Source organism: Falco rusticolus, chromosome 13 (genome assembly GCF_015220075.1).
Source record: "Falco rusticolus isolate bFalRus1 chromosome 13, bFalRus1.pri, whole genome shotgun sequence".
In the NCBI taxonomy this organism is placed as follows: Eukaryota; Metazoa; Chordata; class Aves; order Falconiformes; family Falconidae; genus Falco; species Falco rusticolus.
Genome location: NC_051199.1, coordinates 24889461 through 24911648, shown reverse-complemented (window position 1 = coordinate 24911648; position 22188 = coordinate 24889461). Strand labels below are relative to the sequence as shown.

General features: G+C 39.8%; 2 protein-coding genes across 12 annotated transcripts in view; one reads left to right on the top strand and one right to left on the bottom strand.

Moving 5' to 3' along the window:
- The first annotated feature begins 83 nt into the window (after positions 1-83).
- GPR160 (G protein-coupled receptor 160) lies at positions 84-10969 on the top strand. 6 transcript variants are annotated; one of them, XM_037406372.1, is made up of 3 exons: positions 102-205; positions 1212-1443; positions 1545-3124. In XM_037406372.1, exon 3 carries the CDS (start codon positions 1599-1601, stop codon positions 2616-2618), a length of 1020 nt encoding a protein of 339 aa, XP_037262269.1. In that variant the 5' UTR covers positions 102-205; positions 1212-1443; positions 1545-1598; the 3' UTR covers positions 2619-3124. The 6 variants fall into 6 exon arrangements, 5 of the variants coding, with proteins under 5 accessions (XP_037262271.1, XP_037262269.1, XP_037262270.1 ...); XM_037406373.1 differs by lacking the exon at positions 102-205 and adding an exon at positions 381-918; XR_005107182.1 differs by lacking the exon at positions 102-205 and adding an exon at positions 3236-10969 and having other exon boundaries at positions 925-1443; positions 1545-3169.
- PHC3 (polyhomeotic homolog 3) overlaps positions 9263-22188 on the bottom strand; it is a 32895-nt gene continuing 19969 nt past the window's right edge. For 4 of the 6 annotated variants that reach the window (XM_037406367.1, XM_037406368.1, XM_037406369.1 and 1 more), the window contains 4 exons: positions 18706-18820; positions 17201-17351; positions 16878-17109; positions 9263-12399 (listed from right to left, as the gene is read on the bottom strand). In XM_037406367.1, the coding sequence (XP_037262264.1) occupies positions 12245-12399; positions 16878-17109; positions 17201-17351; positions 18706-18820 (653 nt within the window). In that variant the 3' untranslated portion in view covers positions 9263-12244. Of the gene's footprint in view, positions 12400-16618; positions 16716-16877; positions 17110-17200; positions 17352-18705; positions 18821-22188 lie in introns of those variants that run through there. The other 2 variants (XR_005107181.1, XM_037406371.1) reach the window with 2 other exon arrangements.

The following is a 22188-nucleotide window of genomic DNA, read 5'->3' as shown; positions in this document are numbered from 1 at the left end:
GGAGCGGTGCGGAGCGGGCAGGCCCCACCCGACGGCGCGGCGAGCCCAGCCCGGCCCTTCCCGCCCCACCCCGGCCGCTCCCCGTGCGATGCGCAGGGGCGGAGATGGCCGCCGCCTGAGGGGGCCGCCGCCTGGGGCGGGAGGCCGGGGCCGGTCCCCGCGGCACACGCCGAGGAGGAGCGCGGAGGGGCGGCGGCAGCAGCAGGTGGGTTCCCGGGCGAGGAGGGGCCGGCCGGGGCGGGAGCCCGGCGCCGCGGCCGCTGCCGTCCCCTCAGAGCCGCCCCCGGGCCGGTGCGGAGGAGCCCGCGGGGCGGCCCGGGGCCCGGCGGCGGCGCGGCAGCCCCCGGCAGCGGCCCGGGCTGGGGGGGAGCGGGCGGCCGCCCCCGTGCTCGGCCCCGGCCGCCGCCCCGAGGCAGCAGCGGCCCGACCTGCGGCGGGGCTCTCGCCCTGTGGCCCCAGCGCTCCTGCGGGGCTGGGTGACGGGCCGCCCCGTGCGAGCCGGCCGGGCCCGCAGGCTGCCCGTCCCGGCGCGCCCCAGGCAGCGTGCGGTGCCGGCCGCGGCGCGCAGCCCGGAGGCTGTTGTCGTGCTGTAACAGGTTCTAGCAGGCGAAAGGTACGTGCGCGGGTGAAGGCGAAGCAGCGAGCCCGGGTGGGCCGGTGGCCGAGTTCCGTGGACGCATCTCAGGGTGCACTGCCAAGCGTTTCCAGTTGTTCCAAGCTGGTTTTCAGGAGACGCCGACTCAAACGCTCGCTAGCCCCCGCAAGCTGGTAACAACGCGGTGTGGGTGCCTGTTTAAATACAAGTGAATCACTGTTACCAGAGCTCCTGAGAGGCGGTTCCGCTGTACGGCTGCCTTGGCTCCTCAGCTTTTCTCTGCTGAAGCATCCTGCTCCTTTAGGAAAGAGAGAAGAAAGCAGGTACATCTTCACCTAGTGTGTCCCGCTGACACACATGAAGCCATCCCGTGTGCATTTTCCTCAGCAGTTAGCACATGGAGAACAGTTCCTGTAAGGCTTCGGATTGCCTTCGTGTTCCAGGATTTTAGCACCGAAAAGGGATGAGTTGGGTTGATGCTTCTAATGCTTACAGGACGTTTCCGCAGTCTCAGTTCCATATAGGTTCTTTGAGCATAATGAACTGTGAGGCCAAAATGTGAAATCTTGTATGATTTCTGTCCTCTGTCGTTGCCTAATTTCTTCAAAATATGTAGGAGCTCTGAAACATCCCTCCCTCAGCCCAGCTGGACAGAAAGACCCCCATACTTTCTAAAGGAAAGGAACACAGCCAGCCTTTCCTTAGGAAAAAGTAACTTCGATATCTATGTTGACTTTTTAACTCTCGGGAATGTAGTTTGAAGAACATAAATTGTCAAGAAGTGCCTAAATCCTACTGATGTGTTGGTGAAGCTGTTTACTCTTGATTAAGGAGCCTGGAAAATTCAGGTGTAAATTGAGTATTTGCTATGATGGAGAATTAACTAATTGATAGAGGTACCCAGAAATAAATTGTTACAAACTTTTTTTTTTTTTTTCCTTCTTTTCAGATATGAAGCACTGTGCCCTGTGATACTTACTTTGCTGGTCCTCACTATCGGAGGATGGCTGCCATACTCTGTGAAAATTGTTCTGGTCAGTACCACTACACCCAGGTCAACCAATCTTTTGAAATCAGCTGCATGTTGCTCCTGATTGTACTCGGGAAAGTGTTCCTTGATTTCTTCATGTTGCAAGTTAAGCAAAAAAATGTGAAAACTAGTTTTTTGGGATACTTTTGCATTTCACTAGCACTTCTTGATTTCGTACTGCTGATGAGTATATCTTTCATTTTCTGTTTTGAGGACTTTGCCCTCTGGGGTGTGCGCTTTACAAAGTACCACATTTGCCTGTTCACTCAGATAATTTCTCTTACTTACAGTATTTTGCATTACCCGGTGTATCTTGTGGCCGGTCTGGATTATTACATGACTGTAGCCCAAACCTCTCAATTTCCTAAAAGAGGTCAAAGATTACTTTATGTATTTGCTGTGGTTGTTATATGGATTTCAGGGTTCTTTTGTATTCTAAAAGTTCCTGCTATCTATGAAGAACTAGAAATTCAGAACCGTTTTTCCCCTTATCAGTGCCCTCTCTATACCAGCATGCAGAGCTACTCGGTCTCATGTGCCACGGTGCTGCTGATAGCCGTGGCTCTTCTGGCTTGTTGGAAGCAAGTTGTAACCATGCTGCTGTCTGTCAGGGTAGTTTCCTTTGCCGGTCAGCCTGTTCTGATGTTCCCCTGTGTGTCTAACAACAACGGCACTTGCTCTAAGTGGCAGCTCCTGACCAGACTCCTCATCTGTTTTCTTGGCACTTGGGCACCTTTAGTTCTTCTTCAAATTATCATTTTGTTTCTCGGTGCTCGGATTCCAGCCTACATGGAGATGAACGTCCCTTGGCTGTACTTCATCAACAGCTTTCTCATTGCAGTAGCATACTGGTGTCGATGTCACGATGTTGAACTGACAGAGGAGATGTGGTCTACAGATCCATTTGTCAGCTGGAAATTCTGCTTTATGCCATTTAACAATGAAAACACAGAGCCAGCCGATAGGCCTGGCACAGTCATTGTGATCTGTTAATGAGCTGCTGACTGAAAAGACTGCAAATAAGTCCTGTGCGACAGCAGTGTGTAGTTTGGCGTTCGGTGGCTGTGTCCTTGCAGATGATCATCTGTAGGAATGGAAACATCTCCAGAGCTACAACCCTTGGAAAAAAGTCCAGCGTCCACCGGTATTGTAATGACTGTTGCACCAGAGCATGGGACATGGCCCACTTCCACACTGGTTTCCAGCGGGCAGAAAGCACCTGCCAGCTCAGAGCATTTCAGTTGAAAGTATGGGTTTACCAAAAGAGCGCTACTTATATACGTTTTCAGTTAAACCCTATGTTTATGGCTAGAATTTTACACTTCCTTTAAAGGGAACAAACTCAGGTTTTATAGTACAAAATGCAATAAAGTCGTCTTCAAAGCTGGAGCCCTTCTTATCAGTTATGCACACGTGTTCACAAACTGTCAAAAGTTCAAACAACTTGTGTGGTTTTTTAAAGTGTATTTTCTTGTTAAAAGTGTGACTTCTCGTCAGTTTGATTTCAGTGAAGTGTTGTTGTCTGTTTAACAGGAAATAAATTGGTTTAGTTAATGTAAAGCTACAACTCCTACAGAAATACAAACTTTGCTTAGGTAGTACAAAAATAGTGCAAGATGTGAAACTTCCACAACTACAGGGAAGGTGGTGATGTTTCATTATTTCTTTGCTACTGCTCCTCTAATGTATGTATGTACATATTAAAAAATAAATAAGTCGGAGAAAGAAGCAACAAGGTTAGTTGCTATACTTAAAATACATACCCAAGGTTAAAGAATGGCTTAAATTAAAATATAATTTATTTTGAAGACAAAATTACCTTAAAATTAAAACAGTTCAAATTTGAAGTGGGACAACTTCAGCAGGGGAAGAATTTTTCAGGTTTCTAGCAAAAATGCTCTCTTAATTTTCAAATTCTGACTGTTTTATGAAGGTCTTGATTTATTTTTGTAGAAGAGAAATAAATGATACGCAACCAAGGCAGACAAATGGAAGTAGCATTTATTTCTGAAGCACTGAACTCACAATACAATGTTGTACTGAAATAGAAACTATGTAAGTAAATGACGCTGTAGGTTGGTTAATCATTCACCCAGACCCACAGAGAACAATGGTATCACACAAGAATACTCATTAAGAAAAATCTGCAGATAACAAAAGGTGCAATTACAAGCAAGTTTAAGCAGCATAGTATAAGGTGCTTTGTTTTAGCATTTGTATGATGAATTTATCCATTGAGAGATTAAAGAAATTTCACTTCTACAGATCATAACAAATGAGAGAATCTAAAATTCATTCACATGCTAGTTGGTAATAGGAAAGTGCTTTTTCAAAAAATGATTCACAAAGTGAAGATCCTATTTTTACATAATTCAGTGTGTGCTCTTCAACTGTAAAATTTAATTTTTGGGTTATAATTTACATTATTACATATCAATTATAGGCATAGATTTAATTGCAGAATTTAATGCTACGTGGGCTAAAATTTCTTATAAAAGAATATTCCAGTATATCACTTCATAAGAATACACAATCACATCTCAATCATATATTTATCTTACATTTCTGCAATATATCAAAGTCCAATTATCATTCTGATTTATTACTTCACCCCACATAGTGCTACTTTCACCTACAGTCTGGTGTATTTCTCTGAGGTTTCGGTGATGTAATCAAAAGGACATGAGCTTTTTTAAGCAGTAGAAAAGGGTTGGGGGGAAATGTGTTAAAAAGGCCATCAAAAGGACAGGAAATGATCAAAAACTGAATTTTTAAACTAGTGCAATAAGAGGAGGCAATGCTTAGCAACATTGTTGGAAGTGTTTGGCACCACAAATTATTTTATCCTTTATGCTGGAAAATGTAATTGGAGGAAATTCTATCTCCATGTTAAAAGTAGGAAAGCACATACAACGTTAACTTGACAAACAACCTTGAGCAATCACTCCCTGCTCTCTCCAGTTGTTACTCGGGTTATTTAGCGCTTCAGATGCTATAGGATAAACCATGTCTACACACATTTTTTTGACACAGCGTGTCTTCAGGTTTTATATAAACTGGATACCCACTGAAATGGGGTTGACAAAATATTTACAAAACCTAACGCCATTTAAAAACCAGCAGATACCTCAAATACAGTAATGCACCAGGCATTTCAGAAGATCATGAAATAACTGACCCCTACGGACTTGGCAGGCAAAGGAAATTTCCTAATTTAAAATTCATTTAACACCTGATAAAGGCAAAGTTATTTTCAAGTACATTTCAGATGCTTCTGTTTTTCGTGGTTAGTCTCACCCTGCCGACTCATTAACATATACAGAACCAGAACTGCAACAAATTGGGTAAGGCTGCTGATGTATTTTATTTATCAGTGTGGTTCAGCTCCTCAGCCTGTAATTAAAGTTTGCACAACCCCATCTATCCTAACGTGGCAGAGTTCCCGTAGTCACTGCAGCGCTTCTAAAGCTATTTTAAGTTTTGAAATTTTTTATTTTTTACAGGGAAGCCACAACATGCAGTCAAGGCAAGTATTAATGTACTGATGTGACATCACCGCATTACCGTGAAATTTGTTCTTCCATACTCTTGGGGGAAAGATGCCAAACAGGATCAACCTTCAGGCTGTCACTACACCCACTGAATAGGCAACAGCGGCATTACAGGTCTTGACACAGCATCTCACTGCGGTGTCTGAGCCTGCTAAGAAACTATTTAAAACACAGTAGTAGTAGCTCTTTGTAAGCCCACCTTTGTCCTTGACTTTTTCTGGAGGGAGATACCAGTTGTGAAGTGATCCTTATCCTATTACCCTCCTAACGACTAAGGCTTTCCTCTGCATTTCTTATTATCTGGTGCTTCTGGGAAGCCCTAACAGTGAACCCCGAGCCCAGCCGTGTAACCATCAGCTGCCGCCCTGCAGAACAGGGTTACAGCTGCACTGCCAGACAGCAAGAGGAGAGAAGCTGTACTAGGAAATTTCTGAAATAATCTGAACTACAGACAACCATTGCTGTATCTATCTCCTCTGTACACGGCTTCTTGTGCTGTGCCAGCAGCTAATGGCCTTATACCACTCAAATACTTTACAGTCTTTAATTCTTATAGGATTATTTGATATTAATGGTAACAGCGGATACAGCGTTAACCCTTTATGAGAAACTTCTGCACTTTCCTCGTGTAACGAATCCCTTAAAATTCAACATTGATTTTGAAGAGATATGCTACATCTTTTCAACTCTCAACAGAAGTATTTGGCACTCATTAACAAAACCCTTCATTCTTTACACACATCTCTCCTGATCAGTACTGCTTTGCTAATGCTGTAACACAGAGACTGCTCGAAAAGGAAGCTGGGTGTGCAGAATTATCTCCTTGTTCTTTCCAGCACCAACTTTGCAGAAAGCTGCCAAAGGATGGCAACACCCTGGCTGCTGATACACCGGCCAGGTGGTGGAGGACAACACAAGTCTTCCCACAGGTTGACCGGACTTCACCCACGAAGCAGATGTGCCTCATAAATCAATTACACTTGTGCTTCCAGCCTAATCCCATCATCAGCAAGGATGCCCTGATTTAGTACCTATGAACAATACTATAAGCCTTTCAACACCCCCATGTAACAATACAGTGCTTTTTACGCACAATTATAATGCTCCTTAAGTGTTACGTATTGCACTGAAATGATACTTATGATCACTGTTCTATGAATGTACAATTGTGCTCAAATCATAATTCTTTCTAGATGGAAAAAAATCTCTTCAGATCTTTTTCTTAGCTTCTTACTGTACGCAGTCATTTTGGATAATTCAGCAGGAAGCTAATACATGCTAGAAGTTTAAAATTTTTTAACTTGAAATCTATGCACAACACTTGACTCCCAGAACTGTGCTTTGGGAAAGTTAGATCAATAATTACAAAAAATAGACTATAAGCTTACTATGTACCTTCAGTTACAAACACATTCACATCTCTGAACTGTGTTTTTTCCTTCCACTTAGCTTGAAGGGATCAGTAAATGCGCACTACCCTTCATGTGAATGAGCAGGTGTAAGTTTTACCTTAGAGGTTACACAAACCTACACAGCAGCTGAGGATGGGGGCCTTGAATACACGTGGAAGTACTGACCATGAGACCGAGGGGACAAGCAGGACACAAAATGCTCCAGCCAACGCAGTGGATGCCCAACAGGGCATAAAGCCCATTTAGAAATCTATATGGAGGAGGAGATGGCAGGTGATAGAGCTCCTCCGAAGTTAGGACGATAGTAAAACCAAATCAGCCAGATCCACACAGACCAGGGTAATGTGGGCTAACTGCTTCTGCATCCAGCCTGCGCCCCAGGCTCTCACTGCAGGGTACAGGCTGCCCGTCAGCTCCCGTTACGTTAGGGACAGCTTTTTGAAAAAGCAGACATAGCATCCACACAGCAGGCACTTATCCGTACCATAATCACCATCTCTTTTTTTACACGTCACTATCTGCAAAGCCATCCAGTGGATGTTAACTACATAGAACCAATAGGGTCTAAACAAATTCTTGTGACTAAAGGAAAATTCCTTTAAAATGAACTTAATTTAGGCTTAACTTAAATGAACTAAGCATTAAACGAGTTTACATTTCTTTCTTGTCACAGTATTTCCCGTCTGAAACTACAGCTCACTGTGCAAGAATGACTTAAAAATTAATTCACTATGAGCAATTATTAACACCTTACATTGGAATTATGCATTTATAGCTCTGCTCACACCTATTACATGCAGTATTCAACAGAAACTTATATTTTAAACAACATACTTTAAAATATAAGTTTCTCTCCATCTCTAATGAAGTAAATTGGGTGAATGTTAAAAAAAGTATCCTAGATTGATTTTTCTGCAGAGTCATTATCTGCAGCCTAGAACAACTGCTGAGTCAAAGTCCGGTTACCAAGTGACAACTGTATTTCTACATATATGCTAACAGGACAATTCTATGCGATACTGGTAAGAAAATAACCCTGAAAGCTTTTATACAGATGTGTAATTTTAATATGAATAGTCTCAATACAATCAGAACTACTCATGTGATAAATTACGTGGATGTCTAATTATTTGCAAAACCAGGACTGACAACACAGCTGTCATTGAGTTCTTCAATCACTCAGAGCTATACATTTGCCAATGTGTAAGAAATAGCTGTAAATTTCTGCATTGAGACTGGGATATTTAAAATGAGAACAGTCATCTGAAATAGGCATTAGCTCTAACTGGTATGCCAGGCAGCGACACACTACACCCAGCAAAGTCTCACGACATAAACATCCATTCTGACTACAGTTAAATGGTTTTATACCTGAACGTTTCCCTACAGCCAAGACCAAGATAAAGAAGTGATGGAAAAGCTACCATGAACCTCAAATACTTGTTTCCATCCTGTTCCTTTACTCTTGCTGCCACATCTGCAGTTATGATGGACTCCATCTGCTCTATGCAAAAGACTGGATTCCCACTTGTGAATTGTCCAAAAAGAAGTTAGCAGGGAAAAGGCTGTTTTCACAGGAAAGAAATGAGGTAATAGATGCTTGCAGGACATACACTTTCTATTTGATACCTCATTGACACAGATCTAGCAAAGGTTTTACCCTCCGTCAAGAACTTAATTTCTGGAATAAAATAGGATGGATTAATGGTTAATGAATGGATTTACAATGCAGTCTGTTTAAAAACCCTTCAAACATTCTCTGGTGATCCAAGACAACTGGCAGTTTAACTTGACAAGATGGTTATTTTTTATTCTTTATATAAGCAAGGTGATAAAGGCTTTACGAATGTGCCAAATGTGAGGCAATACGGGGTGGCTGGGAGAAGTTAGCACTTTGCCAGCAATGCTTGTTTTTGAACCAGGAGCAGCCTTAGAGCTCCCAGAGCATTTCAGTCAGCGGAGGTGGCTGGGCTTCCTCGCTGAAAAGCACCACATACCGAGTGCTATGAGCCAGATTAAGCAGGGGAGTCTGCATACCCATTTTGACCATTCAGGTGCATTTCTTTAAAACCCCAAATAAACCCTGTAGCAGAGACAAGTGTAATAGTTGTAATGCTATTGGAAGAAGCCTCGACAGTCACATTCAGCCCAGTGCTCTGCAAAAGGGTTTTGCCCTGAGCTAATGCTGCAGCTTGCATTAAGGAGTAAGGCAGGATGGAGACTAGTGGAGAAAAAGGAAGGGAAAAAGCCATCCAACATAATTCCCTCTTAAGCTAAGGTCCTGTATTCCTTTCAGAATATTCAGAAGGAACTGAAATATTGCAGGGATTACCATGACAGGTAGCCCACAACAGCAGCAGTCTGAATACAGAAAACAAAACCCCAGGAAATAAAGCTAATGAAAAGGATTTCCTGTAGACACATCTAGTGGGAACAAGTGTTAAAACAATAGTCAGTTAAAATCTGCAATGCTTCCTTTTTTTGCAAGAGGTTCTAGCTTAATTTGTGGGGAAAGCCATGGGAAATAGTAGTATGAGCCTTGGAAAACCTCACTGATCTGAACAGAAACAAATGATTGGTATGCAAAATGGTTCTGGAGGAATACTACTCTCAGTATTATATTGCTTTTCTGAGTAAATTCAAAAGCTTCTGAAGTAGACTTCAGTCCCACTTGGAAGTTTTCCAGCCCATTTTCACATACAGGTGTGATCTTTTTTTTTTTTAAAATCGATTTTACTGACACAGCTATACTGGCAAACACTCCAATACACGTGCATTTCTATCAGTATAGGGTAGTATAGCTGTGTCTGCTTTTAAGCTCCTGCTTAATGCCAAAATCAGTGAAGGAGAAAAAAGCATTTCAATATACATAAGGCCCACATTCTTAGTTGCTGCATTCATGAATATTTAAAGCATAACTCACTATCTGCGGCTCCCCCAAAACCACAGAAAACGTAGCGTACCAGAAGAACCAGAACAGACGTGCATTAATCAGGTCTACCCTGAGCTTCTGGCATCTGTCAGTGGTTACGTCTGAGGTGTGTATATCAACACTAGCTGTAGAAGGTCTCCTGAAAGCTGTCTAATAAAGCAAAATTCAAACAGCCGTGAAATTCTGATGCATGTAACAACACTGTGATTAACTGCAGGTCTAAATAAGACTTGTAAGTCCACATTTTCAAATACGCCTTAAGCCATTATCAAATCACATTTATGCATACCTACTTTTTACATTGCCAAAGAACAGTACAATCAGAAGACAGATTAAAAATTAGCGTGAAATTTTCGTATAAAAATAATAAAACTTTAAGACAAAAGCCAAAGGATAAATATCTAAGATATCTTTAGTCTTCAATTAGCTCATCAAAACAGAATGTATACTTTAGAACATATGTTACAGATATGCTACAGGTGTATCTTACAGAAATGCTACAAATGGGAACCTACTCATCATTTGACCATCTTTCAGATGAACATTGCCAAACGTTGAACCTTCAACTAAGGAGTTTATTTTACAACAGTAACTGAAGAGAGAAAAAACAAATTAGAAAGTGCTTAGCAACTTCCCTCCAAAATAAACCCAGACATCAATTAATTATCTAAAGCCTTTGGTGCCATTTGGATAAGGGCCCTCACCACATACCAGCACGTAACAGCAACGGGTTGTCCTAACTCGGAGCTTCAGTGGTTAATAAAAATATTATTAACATCTGCTATTAGTAAGCTTAAACAGTTATAATTAAAAACAATGATTCTAACATTGATCTCTGGAAGATAACAGTAGAAAGTCTGTTAGTAGAAACAAAGCAATAGTCTAAAGGAAAATGAAGCACAGATTTTTTCTGTAATCTAAATTTACTCTTTAAGGTCATCAGTTAAATAATATACATATTAATCTACCTGTCATAAACCTTCCTTTCAGCCAGTGTATGTGCATTAACTCCTTTTGATCTAGGTCAGCAGTTCTCAAACTTTAGATCAGTTCCTCTTCAGGAATGCTTTACAGCCCCCCTGACTATCTCCCTACACAATCATTTATTATGCATTCATTTGCATAAAATACAAAATACATTATTTGCAGACACATACACATATTTAATTCAAATATACACAACAACTCTATCAGCACACATGCCCTTCTTTCCCTATACAAGAGCTTAGGGATCTAGGCCTGTACATAAGGGGAGCGGAGCTGCAAGAGGGAGGGAACAGAAGGTACAAAACACATTCGTGAACATCTGTACCCAGGTGACGGGGAAGCAAAGGCTGAGAAGGTGCTTCTGCCTCCGAGCCCAGGCAGCTTCCGAGAGCGTCAGTAACTGGGGAAACACATCTTTGTTCCACACAGAGTGCGAGAGAGGGAAGACTGAGGGAGACTAAAGTCCACCAAGTGGGCTTGCAGCATCCAAGTCAAAATCTCCTGCCAGAGGGACAAAGCAGGCCCCTAGAGATTTCACCCAGAGTTACCTAGCAGTGGCACTCCTCCTGCCGACCCGCAGCTCCAGGGTCCCTCACTGCAGCAGCAGCTGCTCCTACACCGAGCTCTGAAGGGACTTCATCGAGCAACTCACCGTGCTCCTTCCTCAGACTACTGCAAGCCCAGCTCATGCTGGCCAGTGGACAAGTAAAAGGTGCTTGGAAGCTTCCAGTGAGACAATGGGAATGCGCTACAGGGAAAGACAAGTTACAAGAGGTATTAAGAAAAAGAGCATCTGAGCTATGCTATCCCTTCTCTACCTCCAGTCTTTAAAGTCTGCTTGTCTCAATGTGAGCTAGTTCTGGCCGCAGTTTTCAGCCCCTCATGCCTAGGCATTTGGGAACCTGAACCCTGAGTGTTCTCACACCTTCCCAGGATCCACTCTGAACCCCCATTTGAGAACTGCTGGTCTAGTTTAACTAGCAGCATGCGAAACGACAAACCTAACATCTTAATGCCCTCTCAGTGCATAGCAGCATACAAAGAGTAAAGTAACATGTGCTTCAGTTACCTCTGGCAAGAGTGTCATGCCATTGCATTTCAGTAGCCTGATGAGGAGGATTTTGACAAGACATCTACATGGTTTATAGTATTTCCAGACTTCAAGAAAATACTACAGTGGCAGAGATGAGGGTAAGCCTACACAAGGAAAACCAGCTGCCAACCTACCCCTTACAAACAATTTGCTCAGGACTAAAAGAAACTCAGACAGCACAACTAAATGCATAGCATTTTACTGTTATTAGTGCTTCCACAGGGTCCGTGGACACTTCTGTTATTTCAGTCCAAAAACTGCTGTATGTGGGAAAAATCGTTCAGAATACAGCAACACAATTTAAATGGTGTTTAGACTGGGTTGGGTGCTGGGATGTTAAACTTATAAGAAAGTACATGTTGGGGAATATTTAGCCTATCACAGCATATTTCACTTCATGTTTTTCCATGAACTCCCACTTCAACTCAAAGTATTATTCAGACTTTACCATGAACTTATGAATTGTGGAAACTACAGAGGACTACCTGGTATAATCAAAGGAACATTTTTAAGTCTTTATGTGGGGAAACCCCCATATATTTAACAAAACATCACAGTAACTCTCATGCCACAAGGAAGATGTTGGCATATTACTGTTGGTTCTGTCACTGAGAAACTGCTGTTTAAACCTTCACGTTCCCCCCCTAGGATTCTTTCAATGAATTGATACGTGCACAGATCTTCAATGCAGGTCCAAGCTTAATATTCATTGCACTCATAAGGTGATCCTCCTTCAACAAGAGGAGAGCTTGCCCATCTATTTCTTGTGCTCTAAATTCATCCGCAATATCTTGACAACCTACAAGGCAACAGAAAAAAGAATTATTGGGTTAGAAACGTGCATTCTTAGATGCTGTGACTGTCCACGCTAGAGCTTTTCAGCGACACAATTTCTAATGCTCGTCCCTTTAGCTTGTAGAACCTAAGGTATATGCAACAGTTCAATATTACAATGGGAACTTCTGAGATAATCTGAAAGTAATTTTTATATGGCCTCTAATTACACTGTAATTATTGGAGAATTACTCACTGGAAATTTCAAGTCCTAGCAAAGACAGCTTTCTCATTTCAATACAAGGAACAACAGCCATGACCTCATAATTGGAAGAGACTTGCAAAATATCACTGAAATAGCAATCAAGAGAGCACATAATTCAAGTGGGTCCTTTCCGGCGATAAAAATATATGCATGTTATACTGCTAGGTACAGCTCAGTGAGAAAATTCACATAACTACAATTTCCAAAAGGTGTTACTTCCATCTGTATGTTACCACCACTGGGTTAAGCAAACAGAATTTTGATTTATGGGCTTTAGCATAACTATCTCACAAAGACATTTATCATCAGTTGAGTGAATATGCTATACACAGCAGTAATTCACTTCATAAGTGCAACTTTAAAATAGCTGGATTTTATTTTTTTTAAAATTATAAACTCTTTTTCTGAACATGAAATAACATGGGTTATGGACACCTACAACATAAGAACAAAATGACTCTTCATGGGTTGGACTGTCCCAAGTAACTGAAGAACACTGTGGAAACAAAAGGTTCCTCAAAAGATGTTCTGGACATCTGTTAAGCAGAAATGGTCAGTTATGCCTGGCTGTACGGCAGTCCTGTTACATGGACAAATGTCTTCTAACAAGATGAGTAAGAGCACTCATTGCCGGTTGTCTATTTGAAGCTTCTTTCCCCATGGCTACGTTTTTTGTAATTCTTTAATACATTTATGTTCTCAATCCAGTGGTCTCTCCATCTGTCCCACAGCCTTTCAGACACACTGTAACTTGTGCTCCACTTTCCATTCCTGCATTCAATTATTCCTCAGTCAAGCCTATTTTTTGGCATTTTTGTATTTTCCCCTGTTCTAAAAGTACATTATTACAGAGATATGAAAATACTGTGAAGAACTCCTTTTCCACCCAGATGAGAGCAACTGACTAATTTCATGTCCTCTTGTGTGTTCAGATTTAAATTCTATAAAGACGAGTCTAATTTCCTGATGGATTTATAAATGTGTAAGAGACAAAGAGAAAGGAAACATGGAAGGAAATATCAACATCCAAACCTTAATTAGTTTGGATTATTACTGTGTAGTGGTTGTAACATTCAAGGTTGGAAAAGGTTAGCTTTTCACAAAGAATAAAGCACGATTTTTTTTCCCTAATGATTTGTTAAACAAACTGCACACAACAATTACCTACCACTTTATTAAGGAAAGGGAAAAAATAAAAGATAATTTGAAAAGAGAAAGGTCTTACTATGGAATGTTATTGTAGTCTCTGGCTACACCTCTCAACCTCTGTAGTTTAGGCTACAACTGTATAAACTACAATCCCAAAAGTAAAACAGTTGCTCTGTAGCAGTTGGGTAACTTTTAATTTGAACAAAGGACTATTTTCCATAGCATTTAAAACAACGCCAAGTTCTTGGGCATTATTTATTGTAACAAGTAATTAAGAGTGGTATCTTTCGGAGAAAAAGAAAAATCAGTTTGTTAAAACCAGTATTTATATAGCCACTAAAGTCATTAAAATGTTTTAGTGCTTGTGCATGTTCCATAACATTTACTTTTAATACTTCTGGTAAAGTGATGTAGTAGCACAGCCCAGCTACAAACTGTACCGCAATCAAGACGAGAACATTCTTCAGGGGCTCAGAGTTGTCAGAGAGCTCCTGGAACGGTGCTTACAATTCCAGTACCAAGTGAAGACAAAGCTGTCAGTAACATGAAGAAAAATCTTAAGACAACTGACCATTCTCAGGAGGATCTAACGTCATCATAAAGGTTCTTATTTACATGTTGACAACAGACAAAACATCTGTAAATCAAGTACTAAGTCATTCTGTGAAAGGCATCACTGTACATCTGACCTGAGACCTGACCATGGTGATTGTCAGACCACAGCATCTACAAATAATGTGAGAGATCAAGAGAAGTTTTTACATTTAGGAACAAAAGTGGTCCTGTTAAAATAGGTAATTGCTGGTTGTTTTCTTTAAGTAGGACATGAAACATTTCCATGCAACTTCTCCAAACATACCTTTTCTCAAAGTCATTTTGGAAAAGCAAAGGATGAAAGTTGAATATATTTCAGTTCCCTCAAACAAGTATATTTGGGTACTCTCTTAAGCACTTTTGCAATTGGTTGTTGTGCAATAACTTAGCTAAAACAAGGGTGGGAAGTGGGTGAATGACAACTAACGTTGCAACTGAATAAAGAAAAGAGGAACAACTCTGCTGGGACTTAAACTGTTGCTGTCTCTTCCCCCCAGAAGTAACAAACAATAGGAATGTCCTACTATCTTCATTTCTCCAAAAGCCTTCAAAGGAATTCAGGAAAAGCTGACAAGGACTTTGTCATCTAACTTGTCATCAATCCATCTAACTTGACTCCACAGTTAGATCTCAGCTACAGGCTCTGTGCAAAAAGCTGTAAATCAAAACAGGTGTCCCTGATGTTTATGAAAAGCTGACAGATCACCGTCTCCTACAACATGGTCTGGATGTGCTGCACCAAGTAGATATTGCAAAACAGCGTAACGGAAGTCAATTATTTTTTGTGTTATTCAACTCTGACAGCATATGAAAAAATATTTTTTCAAGAGAGCAGCTTGAGAATATATCAAACAGAATAAAGCCCAATATTGACAAAAAACATGAACATAGCTATGTAACAACAAAAATTCTGGTAGGTTGTAAATATAATTTTAAATACCTATTGAACTTTTTTTAAAAAAAACTATTTGAGAAACTAGGCCTTAGTATGAATGAGAGTAACTGTAACAAATTTTCATTAAATACAGAGAAATATAAAGTCTGTTTAAAATTAAAGATTACATTGTTTATAGAATACGAAAAAAATCCCAGATCCAGGAGCTCGTGAAATAGTCTGAACGTAATGGTTTCAAAACAGAAACCACATTTTAAGAATAATATTTTTGTTTTCATACTTGCAAGTGAATTGTGTTTATATGGCACTTTAAGTTTTCTAGGACAGAATTATCGTTTAGTCCTTTACAGAACTCAGCATCAGGAAGTTATTGAATTAACTACAGCCTCAAAGCTATAAAAATAGTAACTCAGAACAGCAGTCATATAGTTACATTCCAGTAACACAGATGAAATACAGAAACAGATGACCATGTCTTAAACCTAAGGAACTTTGCTTGTTTTTACAGATATCGCTGCAGCTTCTCAGAAGCAGATGATATAACTTAATTGCAATTTATAAACTATCAGAAGAAAGGTACTTCAAAAGGATGACTTTTGCTGATTTAAGACATCCCTTACTCAATTCTTTGCCTGACCTACTTTATAAAAGATTATCTGTCATAACCTATGCGTATAACTTGGCAATGAAATCTATTCCCTGTGGGTTATTAGCCTAATGGGATACACAGAAAAATGGTTTAGCATTCCAGAAAAAGTAGAAAATTAGGAACAAACTTAACCTTGGTTTCAGTGTTTTGACATATGAGTTACATGGGTAAGCAACAAAAACTCTTGTATGACTGCTGTTAGGTAGAACTGCCTTGTTACCTGGAAGGATTACAGTATCTGATCAGATAGAATGGCATCCTTGGGAAAGAGCGGAGAGTGAAACTTTAAAGCTTACGATAGTTATGAAATGATAAATAAATGTCAAAAAACCTGAAGATGATGAAGGTAACTGTGAATATTGAACTAAAGAAAAGGTTTGTAAATAAGAAGCAGCAAGATTATTTTTTTCTGAGAACACCGTGTTTACCAGTATGCAGGGTCTGTAAGCAGAAGCTCTCTGCATTTCAGTTACTGAGCAAAGCAATGCAAAACAAAGTTTAACTTCAATGAAGAAGCTTGCTTATTCTTTTTTAATGACTTGTATCAGGATAGGTCTTTCAAATTTTTCAGTTGTATTAAGGGAAATAACTCTCCCCTTGCTTTTTCTACTGAATAAGCAGCAAGGAGGCAAGAGAAGAAAGAAGTGTAAAAGGGAGGAAAGGGAGGAAGTGTGTCTCATCTCTCTACTGACCTCTTGAGAGAAGTCAGACTGAAGGAACAGCTCTAATCTCCATCAGCTGGGATGCAACAGCCAAAGTGGGACTAGTTCTATCAACACAGGATTTGTGCTGAAGGAACAAGCAAGAGGAAACAAATCACATTGCAGTTTCTATCAGTAACTGAAGACACTACTGCTGTTACCACACCACCTCATCAGCACACTGATGCTAAAAAGCAAGGAACTTTACCGTTAAAAAACCAAAAGGAACAAGTTACCGCACGTTACATACCAGGCAAAGAACGTATAAAGGCCCAAACTTCATCAACAGTCCATACTGATGGGTCAGCTTGCACCACTGGTAACAAGTCAATGCTCTCTGGCATTTTCCGAATTCTTAGTTCCCTAAGTTCACGTTCTCTCTCCCTTTCACTCTGTCTTCGCAGACGGGTGGTCATGGCAGCTGGAACAGCATCTTCATGAGAAGCCACATCTTCTTCTGCAGATGGATAAGTAATTGGAAGCTGGAAAATGTAGTACAAATACACTACAGTATTATATTTTATTTGTAATTCCCAAAAGAATGCCATAGTTTTAAGCAAATATTCCACAGACCTGTCTAAGAAAATGATCTCGTGATGCCCCATCAGGGCCGCTCGGTCGACGCCCGCGTCGCCCAAGGCTTTGGCTATCTGATTTCCGATTCCAGCGACTGGTCTTGTCTGATGTAAACAGCCCAAACTTCTTAGTGCAACTAAGGCTGTGCCTAAAGAAGTAAGATATATTTGATAATGCACTAATAGTCTTTTGGACTGAATTCAATCAAGTAACCCTAAAATTCCAGTGTTGCAGAAGTCTGCCTAATGAGACAACAACAGCTGTCACAGAAATACAAGAGAAAGGTACCTCAAAGGCTATTTACTCAGACTTCTTGTCTTGAAGCAAGATCAAGTACCTCTAGATCATCCCTGGAAAATGTCTGTCTTTCCCATTCTTAAACATTTTCCATGATAGAAATACTTCTGTATTTTATTACGTAGCCCAGTCCCACTTCTCTGAAATGTCTGTTAAAAGCTTAAAGTCGCATTGTATCTTTTACTTCCATTTTCTCTGCCTAGCTGATACCCAGTCAAAGAGGACGGAGGCAAAAATCCCGTTCTAAGATTAAGGGGACAACCCCCTTCCTAACATTATTTCACTGGTAGTGTCCCAACAAGTACCAAATCAAAAATATACATTCCCGCTACTTTAAAATGGCAATGTCTCACATGGGGGATTAAAGAAGTATGATATGTAAGAGAAAGGTGGTTTCTAGGCACACTGATGCAAAAAAATAACTAAGTGGTGATTAGAAATGGGAAACTATTTCCCCCTTCTAAAACATCTGGGATTAAATACCAATTTTCCAGCTGTAATGATGGAAGATTTTACATTCAGATGTTGACTATGAATTCTTATTTCTCTTAACCAAAAGAAAATAAAAGTAGCATACTAAACCCAAACAGAAATGGCAACCAGCCAATTTCCTCTGCTAACCACATGTACAAGGGAATGGTATTATTTTCAAGAAAGGAGAAGCTTTACAAACAATTATTTATGTTTATGAATATTTCTATTTTACTCTATGCAAGTAAAGAATTTTTACACTATTACTAAAAACATTTAAGAACATTTTTTGTCTATGTAGCATTTCCATTATGCCAAGAGAAGATAAATGCAGTTGGTTTTTTTGCCTACCATCACACAAAACTGTAAGAAAGCCCATCTAGCCCAGCATTCTTTCTGTGACATTGCCCAACATCAAGGGGAACACAACAGGAATAAGACAAACATAATGATTCGGGGCCCACAAATTTCTGCATCAGTTTCCAAAACCTTAGCAACCTTTAATGGATTTCTCTTCCATGATACCCATCACCTACCTATAAGCCCAATAGCATTCATGGCACCGTCTGCAAAAAGGTCCGCAATTTTACTGTAATTCTCTTTGTACCCATATACTCTGCAAATCTGGGTAGAAAGCAGTCATGTTTTACTGTTTCTTTGTTTTTCAACATCAGACACTACTTAGGTGCTATTCCATTAACCAGACGATGATAAGCAGTAACTAGACAGAGTACCTTTTGGCACAGGATGTGGAGCAGAATCTTTTTGACCGTAGAAATTTATTAGAATACCCCATTTTTCCACAAAATTCACACTTCAGAAGATCATTTTCTATTTCATCCAGCCCCTCTAAAGAAAGAATGCATAAAGAAGTCAGTTTCAATTACACAAAATTATATTCAAATTTCTCATCTCAAGCAGGTGGGTAGATGATTTTTCAAATATCTAACACATTTAATTAAATACTTAGATTAACATAAAATTATGCAAAGCTAAGCAAGTCATAGCTTTCATTCGCTACAGAAAAGACCTTGAGTAAACTGAACCTTACTGAAACTGCAATTAAGTTATTCAATGAACATAATCAGCTTTGTTAAATTTCAAGCCATCCATGAGCAAGTCTGCCCTTAAACATAGTAAACAATTAAAAAGAAGTGTTACAGTCCTCAGGAATTGCTTATAAAGAGTTCATTAAGAGAACTGAGCATTCCACAGCCTAAATTCACTCTCTCCTGTAATGACATAATGCATTAACCTTTTAAAATTGTTTGAATAAGCAACTGCTACAACCAAAGGGACTTGTGAAAACAAGCAAAACATTGAATCTCATCTATGAGAAAGATAAGCTGCATATGTGAAAGAAAAGGATTATGGCATCTACTGATTTACAGCCTGCTGTTATACGGTATTTTTCTGTTACTGGTGAGATGAGGCGGCACTTTTCCTGCTCCTTAAGAACTCCTCAAACACCAGCTGAGAGAAATATCAGTGAAATAAAAAACAGGAAAGCTCAAAAGGCAGCAGTACAAGGCAACAAGGCAGCACACACATCACATGCTGAATGTCTATGCTTTCTTCTGCTGGAAGCGTATTTCATGGCTATGGCATGGTTTGTACACAGTTTAGAGTATTCGCAAATCAACTTGACTTGTGGCACAGAAAAAAAAACCCCAACGCTTATCCCCATGCACCATCTGTGAAACCCATCATCAGGAGCAAAGCAGTGAAACTGGCACAAACCGAAACATCATGTTTTGTGGTCATCTGGGTTAAGTAAAAGAACTGCATGCCACATGGCTGTGATCATGGACAAAATATATTGCTCAAAAATTCAGAGGACTAAACAAACATACATTTCTCTCACATTTCTAATTTACCTGAGTCACTGTTTCATATACTTTGCCTCTTGCTATTCACCTTTTGCGCTTGTACTTGTAATTTTACATAATTAGTTGCAAAAATTGCAAACCAGCTTTTTGCTCTAAACTCTGTTAGGCTCTGATGCCAGCTAATGCAAATGCAGGTATCAAAGTTTAATTGAAAAATTTTAACTATGAATTTGTAAAAGTTTGTTATAGTGATGTTAACTCACTGATCTGCTTGCAAGCACTAACTATTGCACTGACAAGGTAACAAAAAAGCACTAATGCAGCAAAGAGCTGAAAATACTGGAAAAGGTATTGGAATAACAAATCTGATGTATCAAGACTCAAAGACATAACTGAAAACTACCATGTTGCAAGTCTCCAGCATAATAAGTTGGTATCACACAGGAAGTAAAAACTGGAAATTGGAAACATACCAAATCTGACCAACCTTGCAACTAACGTTAAATATCAGAGATGCATCCTTCAAATAAATCACTCTGAAAAAGCCAAACCCTCCTCACACCCAATGCAGGTCATACTATGTGGAGAAAAGTGACAACAGATTGAAGAGTAAATTGATCCTTAGAGTCTTTTCTTTCGCAGATTAGGTGCTTCTACCATATTCACAATCATACCCTGGTTCAGTATCAGAAAATCTCCTTTGCTCAGCCTCTGCATATGTGGATGTGTTTCAGTCCTGGATGTTTCCCACTAGCTCATCTAATAGGTTTAAGTACACAATTTGCAGCTACTTAACACCAGCTGTCAGGAACAATAACTAAAACCAAAAATGTGTATGTTTGAATAATTCTATAGAACAGACAAGCTGTTTTAAATCTGAGAAGCAACACTGTTACTACTGAAAAGTTCTTAGGGAATGCTATTGAAAACAAAACTGAGTTAAGATCTATTGTAACAAATTAAGGCCAAAATGACTATTACAAACAAAGCTTCAAATATTCTATAAGATATGCCAGACAGCAAAAAGTTTCTTCTGTTTGAAATATATTGGGCTAAACCAGGTATTAAAAAAAAGCTGTACTCCTGATCAGGAAAGCAAATTTATTTAATAGCAATTTACTAAGCACAGTCAAGAGCTAAAAGATTTACAAGTCTCATATTGTGTGTAGAAAAGTAGTGTAACTCCATTGTGCTATAAATGTCAAACAAGTAATACAATTTACCAGATCACTTTTTTGTTTTTCTTTAAAAGCCTCTTGTACTTGATGCTTTCATGGGCTTCCCTCTCAAAGAACTGGTTAAATTGAAGCCCTCACTGGGAGATGATACCAAAAAAACCCAACAGTAATTTTAAGTTAAATGAAACAAGGATTTAGAAAACTTCCAGTCACACTGCAAGCCTCCACTATTTAATATGCCAGATGCTTGCCTTCTAAAATTTAGTCTGCCATGCCTATGTGAAGGCTTGTGAAGAATAAGGTATGGGCCTCAAATTATTTTACAGTAGAATATTGTTTAATATATTTAAGAAATGGACTCCGTAAAAATTGTTTCTTTACTTTTCTTTGTAGACAACTTAATTACAAAATAATCAAAAGTTACAGTTACAAAGCAAAGCACTTTGAGTATCTGCCACTGCCTAAACTAGGCTGTTACTGCAAATTTAGGAAGAGCTCTGGACTATGAGATATACTAGTAAATGCACTCATATAATCAGCCACAATTTAGGAAATTCTGGTTTATGTTTCATTTTTCAGGCACAGTTTCCACAGCTCCTGACGACTTTGCACAGGTGTTGTTGCATCAACACGCAGGAGGACTGCAACCCACTGATACTTCCTTTCTGTAATGTGCTTCCAAGCTAAACCAGTTCCTACTAAAAATCAGTGCTACAAGTAAAAATATACTCTTAACTTTAAGACATATATAAGAGATACATATTGCCTGACTGGTAAACTGAATCAGCCTTAAGCAAAAATTCCAACCGTATTTACCTGATTTCACTACCAACAAATACTCTTTTTGAATTTGTAATGCTTTTTAAGGCAAGCTTTTTACCTTGTCTGCAATCCTTGACTCGGGTCTGACCCAATATGCTCATAAGCAGTACCGGATATAAATCTCTGTGGTAAAAAATAATGTATCAGAATCTAATAATCTAAAAGACTGAATTTTGAGCTAATTTTTTGCTGAGATACACAATGGATACAGCCAACTGCCCTATTGCACTTCAGTACCATTCACGGCAGAAACCACAGCCAGTAACTGCTATCATGTTGCTGTCTTGAAAGTTCCTGTGAGAAGAGATCAGAGGGACAGATGCTTTTAATTAAGTGGCAATTTACAATGCCTGGAGCGGGAAGCTGTGAAGCACAGCTATGGTGACAA